Source organism: Diabrotica virgifera, chromosome 2, assembly GCF_917563875.1.
Source record: "Diabrotica virgifera virgifera chromosome 2, PGI_DIABVI_V3a".
In the NCBI taxonomy this organism is placed as follows: Eukaryota; Metazoa; Arthropoda; class Insecta; order Coleoptera; family Chrysomelidae; genus Diabrotica; species Diabrotica virgifera.
Genome location: NC_065444.1, coordinates 171,965,294 through 171,983,139, shown reverse-complemented (window position 1 = coordinate 171,983,139; position 17,846 = coordinate 171,965,294). Strand labels below are relative to the sequence as shown.

Sequence of the window (17,846 nt, the reverse complement as noted above, 5' to 3'; positions counted from 1 at the left end):
AAAAGACTAAAAGGAACAGACATTTACCTAAGTGAAGATTGTTCCAAGGAGATACAAGACCAGAGAAAAATACTGAAACAACACTTAAAGGAAGCAAGAGAAAGGGGTCAGAAGGCATCGCTAAATTATAATAAGCTAAAAATAAACGACAAAACATATACTGTGGAAAGCTTAGGATACAAGAGGACACAAAGCGAAATGATGAATACTAAAACACCTCAAGGAAAACCCAGAGGAAGAACATATACGGAAAGATCACCAGGAGATGACGAAAATGAATCAGAAAATATGGCGAAAATAACCAAGACTGCACATAATTCCGACACAAAGCCAAAAAACTGAGATTGTATGTTAAAGTAGCACATAGTAAAGAACAAACGACTAGTATCACTAAAACATACCGGCAAACGAATATGGAAAACGCATTTATGGAATGTAAAGAGACTGTAAAGAAAATGAATGAAAACCTGAAAACGAAACTAGCACGGAAAAAGAACAACGAATCAAACATAAGAAAAAGAGATAGAAAAAGAAAAACCAAGAAGAAAAGTAGAGTAAAAGTAGGAACCTGGAACGTTCAAACATTATTGAGACCAGGAAAAATGGAAGAGGGAGCAAGAGAAATGCAAAGATACAGAATAGACATACTAGCACTACAAGAAGTACGATGGAAGGGAGAAGGAAATATCAAAAAGAAAAACTACACAATATACTACTCGGGAGAAAACAACAAGCAAGGAAAAAACGGTACAGAATTCATGGTTAACAGTAAGATTAGGGACAAAGTTATAGAATTTAAAGCAATAAATGGACGAATGTCGTATATAAAAGTAGAAAACAAACAAGCCAATATGACAATCATAAACATATATGCACCCACAGAAAATGCACCAGAAAATGATAAAATTGAATTGTATGAACAACTGGAAGAATTATATGAAAGATTACCCAGAAATGATATAGTACTAATGGTTGGTGACTTCAATGCAAAAGTAGGCAAAGAAAACCAGTATAAGGAAGTAGCAGGGAAAGAAACTATTCATGACGAGACGAACGATAACGGAAGAAAATTATGCCAACTAGCGGCAATAACAAACAGTTACATTATAAGTACAAACTTCATGCACAGAAGAGAGCATAAAGTAACATGGTTGATACCTGGCAAAACAGATGGCAATCAGATAGATCACATACTAATATCCAAAAAATGGAAAGCAATAATGCACGATGTCAGATCATATAGAGGAGCAAACGCGGACACAGACCATTTTCTAGTAATAGGAGAAATCAAAATGAAGATAATTAAAGCAGAGAGAACAAGACAAAACAAAAGAAGATGGAATCTGGAGAAGGTAAAAGTACAGAAACTAAGAGAACAATATGGGACAACCCTAAAGGAAAACCTAACACAAGCAAATAACACAGAGGACATATGGAAAAATATAAAAGAATCCATTTTGAATTCAGCTGAAGAGGTGCTAGGACAGAGGGAAATAAAAAGAAGGAAAGAGTGGTTTGATGCAGAATGCGAAAACAAAATCAAACAGAAAAACCAAGCAAGAGATAAATGGATATCAACTAAAGAAGTGCATCATCGAAACGAATATAAAGAAAAAAAGAAAGCAGCCGATAATTGTTGCAAGAACAAAAAAAACTATGGATCGAAGAGCTGTTAAAGGAACTAGAAATGAATAGTAAAGACAGCGCCAAACTATTTGGATACCTAAAAGCTCAACAAAGAAAAGGCAGACCAGTAGTTAAAATTGACAATAGATCATGGGAAACACACTTCACAGAACTATATAGATGCAAAGAAAGCCCGAAAGAGGAGGTAGGCGCAATGGAAGACATTAGAGATAATGAAATAGGGATGCCAACACATGATGAATATTTAGCCATCATTCAAAAAATGAAACAGAAAAGAACACCAGGCCCAGATGAAATTCCCAATGAACTAATTAAAAACGGATGGGAAAAGTTATTAACAAGCATCTATAACCTAATAGTTAGAATATGGGAAGCAGAAGAAATGCCCGAGGATTGGAAAGAAGGCAGAATTATACCAATATTTAAGAAAGGAGAAGTAACAAACTGTAACAATTATAGAGCAATATCTCTACTGAGTACAACATATAAAATTCTAACAGCCCTCATCAAACAAAAACTTAATCAATTCACAGAGAAAAAAATTGGGGACTACCAGCAAGGATTCAGAGAAGGCAGATCCACTACAGATGCGATCCACATAGTTACACAAACAATCGAAAAATGCCACGAACACAACATACAACTCCACATCCTCTTCGTAGACTTCAGACAAGCCTTTGACTGTATTGGAAGAAACAAATTATTTATTGAAATGAAAAATCAAGATATACCAGCAAAATTAATCAGATTAACAAAAATGACCATGGATGGAGCTCGAGCCAAAGTAACAACAGAAGAAGGTAGCACAAAATCAATTGCAATAGAAACAGGAGTGCGACAAGGCGACTCCCTGTCAACCACATTATTCAACATAGCACTAGAAGGAACAGTCAAGGCCAGCAAAATTAAAGGAACTATAGCCCACTCCTCAACACAAATAGTTGCATATGCAGATGATTTAGTTCTTATGGGAAGAGACAAGGAAAGATTAAAAGAAGCAGTAACAATCCTGGCAAAAGAAGCACGGAAAAGAGGTCTAGAAATTAACGAAGGAAAAACAAAATATCTACTCTGCTCTAGAAGAGAAGATAACAGGATGAGAGAAATCAAAATAGAAAACTACACTTTTGAAAGAGTCCAACAATTTAAATATTTGGGAGTAATAGTGAATGGCCAAAACAAGAGAAGTGAAGAAGTAACGGAACGAATACTAACAGGCAACAAAACATACTGGAGATATCATAGGCTTATGAAGGACAAGAACTTATCTAGAAATACAAAACTGAAAATATACAGAGTTGCAATCAGACCAGTAGTTACGTACGCAGCTGAGACAATGTGCCTCACGGAAAAAGATGAAGAAAAATTGAGAATATTCGAAAGGAAAATCCTCAGACGCATTATGGGCCCGATAAGAATGGACAACGGAGAAATGAGAAGAAGAATGAACCATGAACTAAGAGACATAATGAAGGGAGAAGATATAGTTAGATTTATTAAATCACAGAGGCTGAGATGGCTGGGACACATAGAAAGAAGGAAAAACGACCGACTGATTAAGAAGATCACCAAATGGAAACCGGCAACTGAAAGACCAAGAGGAAGACCCAGAGAGAGATGGGAGGACCAGGTCATGAGAGATATCAAAATTCTGGAAGTGAGAAACTGGAGGGAACTATGCACATATCGAAATGAGTGGAAGAAAATAGTAACGAAAGCCAAGTCATATAACAAACTTTGACAACATACAAGTGGAATGCGGAGTGATTCACCGCAATAAGCGAATCTGAGAGCTCTAAGTAAGAGCGGCAAACATTCCACCTGGAATGAAAAGCCCTGATGATGATGAATAATAATAGTCTCCCGTTTTATACCGCTCACGTGGCTTTGGGAGTATAGCAGGGTAGTCTGCTATATCTAGGGCCTACGGTATACAAGGAAGGTAACAGAGCCAGTGCTACGCTTCAACCGCCTATTATTACCCCTGGTTTTAACCAAGGTACTCATTTTATTCAGGCTGAGTCGACCTGGGGCCTATAAACATTTTAAAAATATCTAGTTGTTCTTGCCGGCGGTAGGATTTGAACTCCGGACCACCGGCACGCTAGCCTAGCACACTACCACTCGGCTACGCCGGCCCTTTTTATTTAGTTCAAACACTAATAAAAAAAAATCGCTAAATCGTGGCCTTTGATTACTTACATCAACATACATTGATTTTTTCATAATTATCTTAAAATCAGAGCTAGCTGTGCAAAATTATATCAAAACAATTGTCAATTAATTTCAAATAGATTTTGTGATATTATAAAGCCTACTACCGTTTGTTGAGATAAAATTATCAATGGGAATCGGTGGAGATAAAGTGATGGATGAGAACATTTTTGTTCAATCATCAATAGATTTTTGAATTCTGGAAAATCCAATTCGGAAATCGCGAATATGCTTCAATTGTCACAGTATAGTGTAAGAAATATTTGAAGATGTCAAGACCTCAGGTTTTGACATTACCAAACCTATAAATGCAGGAAAAAGTAAATTAAACGAAGCAGATCGAAGGGAATTAAGACGCATTATAGTGAAAAAACGACGTGCAGCTTATCTAGATTTAAGTGTTTTGTGAAGTAACCTCGTTGGAAGGCACGTTTTTAGATCAACATATCACCGAGAGGCCCACAAATTATTATTTGCTTACTTACAAATTAATTGAATCAAGTTGAAAAAATCAATATGAATTGGTTTTGAAAAATTTCATTTTATCTTAGACTAATGACAATCCAGTCTTAACATTACAACACCAGAAAAATAGGTTAAGATGGTCAAAAGAGCATTGAGATTGGACAGATTCACTAATGGATGCAATACAATGGAGTGATGAATCCAGATTTGAAGTGTGTGTGTTGGAGTCGAATTGGAGACAGTAGGAGTCGAGTTATTCGCAGAAAAAATAAAGATTTTCAGCCTTACTCTCTCAACAGAAAAGTAATATTTTTTACGTTTATCGTTGTCTGGGGGAGCATGTCGGTGAGAGGTGTGGAAAAGTTGCATTTTATCGATAGAATTTTAAATACGCGCAAATAATATTTTAAGGTTTTAATAATCTCTTACCGATTTTGAAACAAACTCATTTAAATATGTTAAAATCAGCGAAACATTTTGTCTTCCAACGGGATGCCTTGGGTTGACATACCTCAAAAGAGTTTAAACTGGATTGGAGATCATGATATACTACTTCTGGAATACGTTTCTAACAGTCCCGACTTGTCCCTGAGAGAAACTTTCGCGTCTCTTTGTGGCGCGAAATAAAAAAACATTGTGGAAACATCCTGTTAGGTCCGTCAAAGAATTGAAGCAAAACTTGCAAAAAAATATGGGATTCATTCACAAAAGAGTGTTGCCAGAACTTTGTAAAAACTATGCCTCGAAGAATTTTGAATCTAATTAAAAATAAAAGGGATGTCGCTGAGTTGTAAACTTTCACATTTGTTTTGTTAAAATTAGATATTGTTTACGATATTTTTAATTTGTTGTTATTCTGTTTAATTAATCGATATTATTAATTTAAAACATATTTTGTATACTTCTGGAACTCCACAAATTATCGATAAATTAAAACTTTCAAAGTTTAGGTTGCTTGACTTTTATATTTGTTCTATAAAATTGGATTTTCTTTCTGCATTTGGCCAACTGATATGGGAAGGGGCTCGTACATCTTTAAGCATGTACACCACCAAAATATTGAGGTAGTTAAACCCTTTAAGTGGTATAAAGTTACATTTTTGTATAAAATAATAGATGTTTGAACTTTTCCTTGATTTTACATCACGGCAACGTAGGACTTCCCCACAGCCCACAGGACTTCCCTGAGGCTACAAAATCCGTTCAAAAAATGTCATTCAGATCCGTTGGTATTTAGAGTCCATAATATGAGATTTTACCCTCAGAGCCAGCAACCCACAGTGTTGTGAAATCCTACGTTACCGTGATGTAAAATTAAGGAAAATTTCAAACATATTATTTTATACAACAATGTAACTTTATAACAACTTTATACCATTTAAAGGGTTTTAGCCAGATATTGTGGTGGCTCCGCGCATGTATACTTTTAAGCAGCAATGATGATGGAATTGGTATTCCGAAAACGTTCTGTGATGTAGCTCTAAAGGGTCTTTTTTAATACAAATACAGAGTGAGTCTGTAATTTAGAATAAATTCAATATTTCAAATACTAATCGTTTTTTTGAAAAATGCTCAGACCCGTCGATTAGTATTTCAAATTGTCCTTTTTGACTACAATTATAATGTATACAGGGTGTCCCAATTTAGAGATATGACGTCATCGTTGATTTTCTTAAATGACAATACTGTCATTTTGATAGCTATTTTGATAGGGTGTGTAAAGTTATACATAACTGAAAAATTTCAAATTTTTATTCCCTACCATTTACAAGATAATAAAAACTAACAAAGTTATGAAAAAGTAATCAAATAATAATTGAATTTAATTATTTCAATTAAGCAAATGCTCATAATGTTGCCCATTGACTATTTGACAGTAATTGAGGGCAACATTATGAGCATTTGCTCAATTGAGATAATTAAATTCTTTTATTATTTGATTACTTGTTTTTCATAACTTTGTTTTTTTATTATCTTGTAAATGGTAGGCAATAAAAATTTGAAATTTTGCAGTTATGTATAACTTTACACACCCTGTCAAAATAGCTATCGAAATGACAGTGTTGCCATTTAAGAACATCAACGATGACGTCATATCTCTAAATTGGGACACCCTGTATAGTGTATAGATTATTATTGTATGTCAAAAAGGACAATTTGAAATACTAATCGACGGGTCAGAGCATTTTTCAAAAAAACGAGTAGTATTTGAGATATTGTCATATAAATCAGAAATTTTTTCATATGGGAGCGGCCTCACATATGGTCCAATCACCAGCCATTTTCTCGTGGAATTTTGAGAACCAAGATCGATTTCCTTGAAAATTTGGATTTAGGTAGTATGTAATTATAACCTTTGTCAAAATCTACCCTATGCCGAACTGCGCTTTTGCCCTGGGGTGAAAACAACCCCATCTAGGGGATGAATTTTTTTAAACAAAACAACTATGGACATCAACAGAGTGACCAATTTTGAGTAAATTTTGTTCTATAATTTTTTTTTGCAAAATTGACACTTTCCAAATTTGCAATTGAAACTATGCATTTTTCATTGAAAAAACTCACATTTTATAACCGTTTTTCATGAATAACTTAAAAAAATTAAATTGTACAGAAAAAATCGTTAAGAAAAAAATTGTAGCTAATAAAAAAACAAAGAGATTCGCGTCTCAAAGACCTACTTAAACCCAATAACGACGAAGTTATTGCTCTTTAAAGGATGGTTATTTTCGAAGAACATGGAAATGAAGATCCTTTAATCTCAAATAACTCGAACGTGGTGCATTTTTTTGGGAAAACTTAAGAGACATATTTTAAAGTTCATTAAAAAAAACTTTCAAATAAGCTCTGACAAAATTTTTTTGCATAAGAACTGACTGACCTATGACAAAAATAAAGTCGCTCTCTGCTTTTTTCTTTTTGAAATTTAAAAATTAAACCCTCGGCTTTATAATCATAATAGAAATGAACAGCTTCCCACTTGAAATTAACTTTATTTAGGTATAGTTGATACGATCCATGTGATTTGACCTGTGTGGAATGCTCAGTTTAGAGAAAATAGATGATTAAATCGAAAATGCCATTTTTAAAAAAGTGCATTTTTCTTAAATAAATCTATAACTACCTAATCATAATCTGAAAAATGTTTTAAATATTAATTGTAGAGTTTCTTTTACTAAAAATTTTGATTTTATTTTTGTTTTTGTATTATGAATACTTTTAAGCTTATTTAAGCAAAATTCACTTTTTTTTAATTATAATAATGTCATTTTCGATTTAATCAACTATTTTTTCTAAACTAAGCATTCCAAACCGGTCGAATCACATGGATCGTACCAATTATACCTAAATTAAGGTAATTTCAACTGGGAAGCTATTCATTTCTATTAGGCTTGTAACGACGAGAGTTTAATTTTTACCTTTCAAAAAGAAAAAAAGCAGAAAGCAACTTTATTTTCGTCATAAATTAGTCAGTTCTTATGCAAAAAACTTTTGTCAGAGCTTATTTGAAAGATTTTTTAATGAGCTTTAAAAGATGTCTGTTAAGTTTTCCCAAAAAATTGCACCATATTTGAGTTATATGAGATTGAAAGTTCTCCATTTCGAGGTTCTTCGAAAATAACCATATTTTAATGAGCAATAACTCAGTCGTTGTTGGGTTTACCTAGGTTTTTCTAACGCGAATCTCTTTGTTTTTTTTTTATTAGCTACAATTTTGTTCTTAATGATTTTTTCTATACAATTAAATTTTTAAGTTATTCATGAAAAACGGTTATAAAACGTGAGTTTTTTCGACGAAAAATGCATAGTTTCAATCGCAAATAACTTGGAAAGTGTAAATTTTGCAAAAAATTTTATAGAACAAAATTTACTCAAAATTGGTCATTCTAACGATTTCCATTGTTATTTTGATTAAAAAAAATTTCATCCCCTATATGGGGTTGTTTTCACCCCCAGGGCAAAAGCGCAGTTCGGTATAGGGTAGATTGTGAAGAAGAGTGTCACGGTTTTACAATTTTTTACCGCTGATGAGTGGTCTAATAATGGACTAATAATAAATACAAAAATTGAAATTTACTTTTTCTTCTTTAGGTCCCTTGGTGACAATGATGGGTAAGATGGTAAAAAACATGATATATTTCATTGTTTTGTTGCTAATAATTTTAATGAGTTTTGGAGTATCACGACAAGCTATTTTAAATCCCGAACAGGATCCTTCTTGGAGAATAGCTAGAGACGTAAGTATATTACTAGAGACAACTTCTACAGTTTTTAGCATTTGATCTAGGGGGTCTCGAGTGGAAGACATTAATTTCAAATCATCCATATATAACAGACGACTAAACTTCACCACTACAATATTGTTATTTGAGTTATTGGAGTTAGAAGCTGTGAGAGGAGGTTCGTCGCTAGAAAGAACCACGGTGGACTTGGACTCTGCGTCTTTTCTGCTTCGATTTTGTTTCCACCAGGTATTTGAAGGTGAATATTAGTCTTTCAATTCGTCATTACACGCTCTAAAGAGGTCACCGTATTATCATCAACTTTATATATTCTTAATATATCTGGGTCCTAAAACTGTTGACTTGTGGCATGTTTGAGTTAAATGTTATGTTTAAGTATATGGGATTAGCCACAGTTATGTGGGCTGTAATGACAATTACATATTTTTATCTAAAATACTTAACGTTACTAACTTAAAGAAGAAAATCTTAAAGAAAAAGTGAACAACAAAACATACGAATAACAGAGGACAGGGAAACGTGAAGCTGATATTACCATCATAGACTACATCACATAACAGAATTATTGCATGTAACGTGGTCGTTGCGTTTGTTGCTCCAGGTAACAAAAATTCAGCCGAAGAGAGAAGGTTCGCTTCTTAAGACATTTATTTAGAATCAAAACATTACAAATGATTAGATAATTAGCCTTAATTACTACTCGTTAATTTCGTTGATAAAATATATTTATAACCTACGTATCGAGCATTAGGTTCAGGTCGATGTGACGATATCTGGTACATGAATGAATACTACCGACGATCGGATTAGGAATTACATTTATTAATATGAAACTGGAATTACATTTATAAGGAGAGGAAAGCTCGCTCAGCTCGGCAGCGGAAAAGACATGTAGGGAAATACGATCAACGCTCGTAAAAGAATAGGTAAAAGGAAAACCGTCGGATTCGTTCAACACACCAAAAAGAACTCACCTCTTATACCTCGTTGTTGTTTATTATTCTTCGATCAGCGCTCCAAGAATAATAATCAACTAGGCTTTTCGTTCCGACTTTTATATCGTCCGAGACGGTACAAAAACACGTTTTACTTAATTCATTGGCGTACTCTAGACGATAAAATTATAATATCGTCACATGTACAAATACACAAAATAATCAGTATTTGATGTATCGCAGAGCATAAAAACATCCACCGTCATACCTTTCCAGCCATAGCTGGCTGTTGCCTACAGTCATCATAGGCAAAGTATAATCTTTTGTTGGCAGGAATGTCACACAACCTTACGGAATGGGACGTTTCATCGCCGCCGGTTCATCGCCAGTCCATTTCATCGCCGTCATATCTCGCATTTTCTAGAATTCCTAAGTAATACTAAAAATAAATAATAATTTTAACTGTCGAAAATTCGGAAATACAGGGTGTCCACAAACTCTACCGACAAACGAAGACAGGAGATTCCTCAGATAATTTTAAGACAATTTAACCCAATTCACCGAGTTCGAAAATGCTTCTGAAGGGAGCTAGAGCTCTTTGAAGATGGCGTCATGAAATTAGTTTTTCTTAAATACCTCCAGAAGGCTTCTATTTAGAAAAACGAAAATTGGTATGCTTATTTACTTTTCAGAGATGAATCGATTCCATTGATTGCAAATTTTTAGTACCGGTCATAGGCGTCCGTTTTGGGTAGAGCAACGGGTATTTTATCGTATAACTTTTTTGTCCTTAACTTTTATGCATTTTTGATACCGGATTATTAAGTTGTGAGGTGTTCTAGTACTAAAAGGTACTCTTGCTTTAAGTCGGTAGGATGCACCGTTTTCTAGAAAAATCGATTTGAAAGTTTTTCGTTTTTGGAATTTGAAAAAAAATTGAAAGAACTTTTCAACAAAAAACGAAGTATTTTACCAACATAAAGTAAGAGTAACTTTTAGTACTCGAATACCTCATAATTTAATAATCTAGTGTTAAAAATGCTCGAAAATTCAAGACAAAAACATTATGCTATAAAATAACTGTTGACCTACCCAAAACGGACGCCTATGACCAGTACTAGAAATTCGCAATTAATGAAATCGATTTATCTCTGGAATATAAATAAATGTACCAGTTTTCGTCTTTCTAAACAGTTTTTTTTTGAAATTTTTTTTTGTAATTCAGAAAGTGAAAAATTTTCAAATCGATTTTTCTAGAAAACGGTGTGTCCTACCGATGTAAAACAAGAGTACCTTTTAGTACTAGAATACTTCACAATTTAATAATCCAGTGTCAGAAATGCATAAAAGTTAAAGATAAAAAAGTTATGCGATAAAATAACCGTTGCCCTACCCAAAACGGACGCCTATGATCGGTACTAGAAATTTGCAATGTATGGATTAGATTTATATCTTGAAGATAAATACGCATACCAATTTTTGTTTTTTTAAATAGAAGCGTTCTGGAGGTATTTAAGAAAAACTAATTACAAGACGCCATCTTCAAAGAGCTCTAGCTCCCTTAAGAAGCATTTTCGGACTAAGTGAATTGGGTTAAATTATCTTAAATTTACCTGAGGAATCTCCTGTCTTCGTTTGTCGGTAGAGTTTCTGGACACCCTGTATATCAGATAGCGATTAATTGACTGGCGATGAATCGGCCGGCATCGGCATCGAACTGGCGGCATCGAAACGGCGGCGATGAAACGTCCTAGACCCCAACCTTAACACATTGAACGCCACGTGAGTTGTATTTAACTCACGCCTTGTTTGGCCCAGGCGCTCAGTGAGTTAAATATAATTCACATAAACATTGAGATTCTGAACGTGGAGCCTGAAGGCAAAAACAAAAAAATTTAATGTGGCGGTTAATGTGTTAATAATTATAACAACAATTTGGCGGCTGTGGTTGCACACACCTTATCAACAAATTATTGTTCTTAATATCTTTTGACGACGATTCCTGGAGTGGAAATCGAAACATTACGTATTTTAGGTAAAAATATGTAATTGTAATTACAACATAATTGTGGCTTCTTCTTTTGGTGGCTATTCGTTTCGAATATTGGCGCTCATTCTAATTATTTGATTAACTGATGCTTTAAATAGATTAGTTGTTGTGGAGAACCATTTCCTCAGGTGCTATAACCATGATCTTGTTCTTCTCCCAATTCCTCGATTTACGAATACTTTGCGTTGAAGGATTATTTTCAGTAATGAGATAACTGTGGCTAATCCCATATAGACATAACATTTTATTTAATATATCTATTAGTCATTGAAGCGGCACTGAGTCAAATGCTTTTTTATGGTCAATAAAAGTAGTAAAGAGATTTCAGAGGTGTACCCTGGGCTACAAAGGATGTGACAATTTGTACAAAATTGAAAGGCAAGTAATTGGGTGGTACATGGTTGGATCTTGAGTTTTATTTTGATCCTTCGGTATAAGTGGTTCCCTGAGTAAGAAATGATGGTATTTCGTGAGGAATAGAAATAATATGATTAATTAATGTTGATAACATTTGAGACTTAGTGCTGAATGGTTCGTAGGGGTTAGTATTTTAGTGTTGACAGTTATGTATCGTATTTTCGATCCAGCATTGGTGTTAAGAAAAGCTGGTGTGGATTATTATTATCCCGGGTTTGGCCATATGGCTCACACTCTAACTCCAACTCTAAGGTGAAAATTCACTCATCCCAGATACCTACGGTATTAAAAGGATTGAGCTCTGGTGAGACTCTTTCCATGTTATCAAGCTTTAGGTGACTTGGTAAGTCTGAGTATCTCCCAAAAATTTTCTTACGCATCTGGACGTTGATAGGATCACTTTCTACATGGTCTTATAGATATGTTCATTAACACAACCTTTTATGTTCTTTAAGAGGCTCTTCGGAATGACTCCAGTAGTAGACATAACAATAGGTATCATACTTTCCATTCTCCATTGTCTCCTGATTTGTATTTCTAGATCTTTGTACTTGGGGATCTTTTCGTTGTATTTAATACGTAGATAATTACTGTTAGGTATCGCCACGTCTATTAGTGTTGTTTGTCGGTAAGTTTATTACCTAGTATGAGATCCAGTCTATTGTGTGACGTCTGTGAGCATCGTGCTATCCCTGTATAGCTTGTAGTTGTCGTTTTAAAGCATTCTGTCAGGGACGTATTAACACGAGAGATGGTCGATTTGGAGTCTCAGTTGGCTAGCTAGTTTTTTAGCTAACTAGCGTCCTTTATAATAAGTTCCGATAAACGCCTGGCAGCTCCCGATAATATGTTAGATGGTTTCTTGGGCATCCGTATCGGTGTTTGTCGTTTTGGACGTGAGGATCTGAGGCAATATCTTCTTTAAGTGCTGTCTCCCAATTTTAGGTTGTATGCCATCATCACTATCTTTACTTTACCTACCGCTGCTGTGAAGGGTTTTATGGAACTGCGTTTTATGGCGTTTCGGTTGATGGTTATTATTATAGGTATTATTATTAATAAGTTTTATTTCCAGAATAGATACGGTAATGAAAATTTCCCGATTTTTAAATTTAATCCAATACGTACATAACGTAAAATATTATAACTGTCTGTCTCACCTTGACTTTACAGTACACGAACATACGGCAATACAATCCTTATGGGAGTTTTTAGCTCGGCGATGCCGATTTTCTTCAAAAAAATTTTCAATCGGACATTACCAAGGTCGTAAAAATGTAGGTCCCTAAAAATGTTAAATTAAAACTAACCCGTTACAGTCAAGTAAAACAATATTTTTCATTGTTTTTTTGTGAGTTATAGTAATTTTCGAAAATTAATCAGCAATTTTGCAATCGATATGCATAATAACTTTTTTTGGTTAAGAATGTTACAATATTCAACATTAAAAGTGGATGTTGTTCTATGGTTGTTAATTTATGTATTGACAGTATAGACAGTTCTGAAGTAATGTCAAGAAAAATATAAAATAGATTGTCAGTCAAGTTTAAGTAAAGTTTTATATTGTCCTACCAAGTCCTACAGTTGAGAATAAATTAATAAAGTATAATTGTTGATGGTCAGTTCACCTAAATTAAATCATAACAAAGAATATTAAATAAGCTTAAAATTATTACTGATAACATTGTATTGAGTAACTCATAGGTCTGGATCCCGCGTATGAAAAAAAAGTTGATTAATAGCAAGCTGAAAATTTGTTAATAGCTTAAGGGTGTCTAGTCGTATAAACTTTGATATATGGGAACACTGGAACAGGGGCAGTTTTAATTGTGAAACAGGTTAAAAATTTGGAACGGTCAGACCACGAAAACGGCACATTTATTTTGTCCGACAGAATAGACTTAAACTCTCCGAACAGAGATTAAACTCTCATGCAAAAATCAGACGGCTATTTATCACCTGTCATATATCCTGTCATTTGACATATTCTACATGTTCCACTCATTAAAACGCCCATTTGGTGACAAATAGCAGTCTGATTTTTGCATGAGAGTTTAATCTCTGTTCGGAGAGTTTAAGTCTGTTCTGTCGGACAAAATACATGTGCCGTTTTCGTGGTCTGACCGTTCCAAATTTTTAACCTGTTCCACAATTAAAACTGCCCCTGTTCCAGTGTTCCCATATATCAAAGTTAATCCGACTAGACACCCTTCAGCTATTAACAAATTTTCAGCTTGTTATTAATCAACTTTTTTTTCATACGCGGGATCCAGACCTATCATTGCTTATTTGGAAAATTTGGATCCTAATTGCAGTTTACTGTTATTCTTAATGACTGACTTCCAAGATGAAATTAATGTCATTTTAATGTGTTTACACCCTACGACAGTGGCAGTGAAAGTGAGGAAGACGGGATTATAGAAAAAAGCTAAAATATATAGTTTAAATATATTTTAATTATTTCTGGAGGTACCTACGTATTTATTAAGGTTTAACATATTTATGCGCTTAGATACATTATTATATAAATGTTTTATAAAAAATTATTTTTATTTTGTTCACATAGAGGTATTTTTCGAAAAAAAAAATGTTTTAGAACCCCTGACAGCCACAAAATGTCAATAATATTAGGTTTGTTCTAGCATCCGTTTCAAACGGTTTGAAACCATCAGCGAATTTTGGACCAGCGCGAGTAGAGCGGATAGCACTGGTGACTGTATTATGTTCTCTTACTGACCAACTGTTCGCTGACGGTTTCTTACTAGTTTGACTGTTTGCTAGAATAAACCTAATAATTCCTAAGTTATTAATAGTTATCCTATAGAAAAAAGTATGTTTGCTTAAAACCTGTTTCTGATAAAATTTGGCATCACTGTTGGTCATAAGAACCTGTACTGTAATGTCAAGGTGGGACGCACAATAGAAGTCAACAATAAGGAATGCACGTAATTTTCCCCTTGTTGCCATATTATAAATTTGAAAAAATATATAGGGAATAATCAGATTTTTGAAGTTATACTTCTTTAGGTGCGATTGAGAGTAAAATTTCATAATACTGCGCGCATGCGCACACAGACAGTATGGCGTTTAGTTGCTAAATCTTTCAAGTTATGTATAAATATATCAGTGCAAGAAAAGTTGTGAAAAGAATATATTAGTGTTTTTAGTAAATATATTTATTATAATTTTTGTGTCTTTGGATTTGTCTTCCTCAGGAGTAAGATGAGTATTATTAAAACATTTTATTGTATATTTATTATACTTCACCTTGTCTGTTTCGTTACCGTGAATTGTCATTAGGTACGTCCGAACCAATACAGACACAGTCCTCATAGCGTATTTGGTATAGCATTCGGCCAGAGATCGAGAGGTCTTGAGTTCGAATCCGGAGCAATCCTATACTTTTTTTTATTTTTTTGAAAGCGGTAAGAACAAAATTAGTTTGGTGTTTAAAAAAAATTAAAACAAACTGTTTAAAGTATATTTATTTTTAAGAAATCATATAATAGAAGTATAACTTCTTACGTGCGTACAAAGTACACACACATTCTTTTTTTTTTGACATGCCATTCCTATTACACCGAGCATTTTATTGGCTAGAAGTAGTAACGATTATATATGACGTCATTATTATATTTGGTCAGATGGTAAATGGTAACTGACGCATAGATATAACAACATATAGATTAGGCCAGGTCCGAAAAATAGCGTAACGCAGAGCAGTTCGGGTCGGTGGTCTATCTATCTCTCTACCGACGCTTAGCTTTCTCTCTCTAGCATATGATGGCCGCCGCCTCTGTGTGTGTGTCGTTCCATTACTCCCACCTCTTGGTAGATACGCTCACACTCGCTCGACAGACAAAGATAACTAGACCACCGTACTTGATATTGGCGTTACACCCCGATGCATTGAGTGGCATATCCCTAGCCTGGTCTATTGTTAACATGTCTATTAACTGACGTCTGTCATAATATTGTAGGTTAAATATAATGTCAAATTATTGTTTTCAACTTATATTTTATTTATTTAGTTTACATTTTAACAACAGTTTATATTTTCACCAACTTCACTTTCCCTGCCCTATCCTTGATTGGTCTTGTTGTATGATAGGTTACAAACATCTTACATAACTTTATATCGGACAATGTCAGTTTGACACTTATAGTAAAGATAGTTATCTTTGTTTCACACTCTTAAAGACAAAGAGAAACAGTGTAGGCTGTAGCAGCTTTGATAAATAAATGTGTGTTTTTTATTTGGCAACAGCGCTGTCCTGCCAAACTTGACGGTAGCGAAAAAACTAATATATGAGGAAAAATGTTAAGTTTGTACCGGTGGGTTATGATGTCATTAAATCTATGACTTGCATTCCTAATTGTTTGACTTTTAGTTTATGTTGTAATTGATTAGACATGCTAATTTTACAATATTTTATAAAAAAACATACTAATTATATTTTATCATTTTTAGGTGTTTTTTGAACCTTACTTCATGTTGTACGGAGAAGTATTCGCTGGTGAGATTGATCCGCCATGTGGCGGTAAAGATGAAATACCTTGTCTGACCGGCCGTTGGATTTCACCTGTAATTATGTCAATTTACCTCTTGGTTGCCAATATTCTATTGATTAATTTGTTGATTGCCGTCTTTAATAATATATTTAATGAAGTCAATGCAATAGCTCATCAAGTATGGATGTTTCAACGATTCACTGTTGTCATGGAATATGAGCAGAAACCACTATTACCTCCACCGTTTATTATTTTCTCACATCTCTACTTATTATTTAAGTACTTCAGAAGGAAAATGGATGGCGTTGAAGAAAGTTACGATAATGGCCTAAAGCTTTTCTTAGATAAGGATGAAATGGAAAGACTGTACGATTTTGAAGAAGACTGTGTCGAAGGCTATTTCGCTGAACAGGAAAATAAACTTCAGCAGTCGACAGAAGAACGTATCAAAATAACTACTGAAAGAATAGAACACTTAAGTCAAAAAGTAGAAGATATTATAACCAAAGAAAACTTACAGACAACTGTCTTACAAAATTTAGATGTACGCACACGGCGGTATACAGACCAATTTCAAGAGTTAGTAACAGAACTAGAGGTATTAAAGCAAGTGATATTACAGAATCAAGCATATCCAGTCGACCCAATTATTACAGGTATATTCCAATTTTGATTACTTCAGAGCGGAAGCGCAAAATTTCGTTCCAATGCTTTTTAAATACATTCATTTTTTTCGAATCCTGAGAAAACTAATAAGTATTTTTGAAAAAATTTAAACGCAGAATGAAATATTACATAATTACTGAGGGTGGAAAGTCCCTGAAAACTTCTATAATGTTTATTTTATTAAGTTACTGGGGTGAGAAAGAAGAGAAAATTGAGTGTGATTTTTAATTTAAAATTTCTCATTCAAAAGAAACTTTTTGTTATTCTAAGGGACTTTCTAGCCTCGTTAATGATAGGTATAGTCTTTCATTATGCGTTTAAATTTTTCAAAAATATTTATTAGTTTTTCAGTAATTGCTTATTCCTTGCAAAAATTTGATTACTCTTTTGGATTCTCTCCTGTGTTCTGTCTTTGCTGCTTTTCCTATTGTTACTCCTAGGTAGTGAAGTTGATTATAGTTACTTGCGAGTATTCGTTACAAATCGTTACTTTTGTATAAAGTAATCATTTACAGTATTCGTTACTTTGATTAATTTTGTATTTGAGTACCGGTAATCATATCGAGAATCGCATTTCTCAGTACATATTTTGTATTTGTATTAGTAAGTATGTATATAATATCCGATATAACAACGACCTTCACCGATCTGTACGGGATAAAAATGATTTGATATGTAAAATGTTGAATGCTCGAA

At 33.9% G+C, this 17,846-nt stretch overlaps 1 protein-coding gene across 12 annotated transcripts in view; it reads left to right on the top strand.

Annotated features, from left to right (window-relative positions):
* LOC114331473 (transient receptor potential cation channel trpm) overlaps positions 1-17,846 on the top strand; it is a 1,429,758-nt gene that overhangs the window by 1,350,316 nt on the left and 61,596 nt on the right. For all 12 annotated transcript variants that reach the window (XM_050642920.1, XM_050642916.1, XM_050642919.1 and 9 more), the window contains 2 exons: positions 8,419-8,564; positions 16,444-17,140. In XM_050642920.1, coding sequence (XP_050498877.1) covers positions 8,419-8,564; positions 16,444-17,140 — 843 coding nt within the window. The remainder of the gene's footprint in view (positions 1-8,418; positions 8,565-16,443; positions 17,141-17,846) is intronic.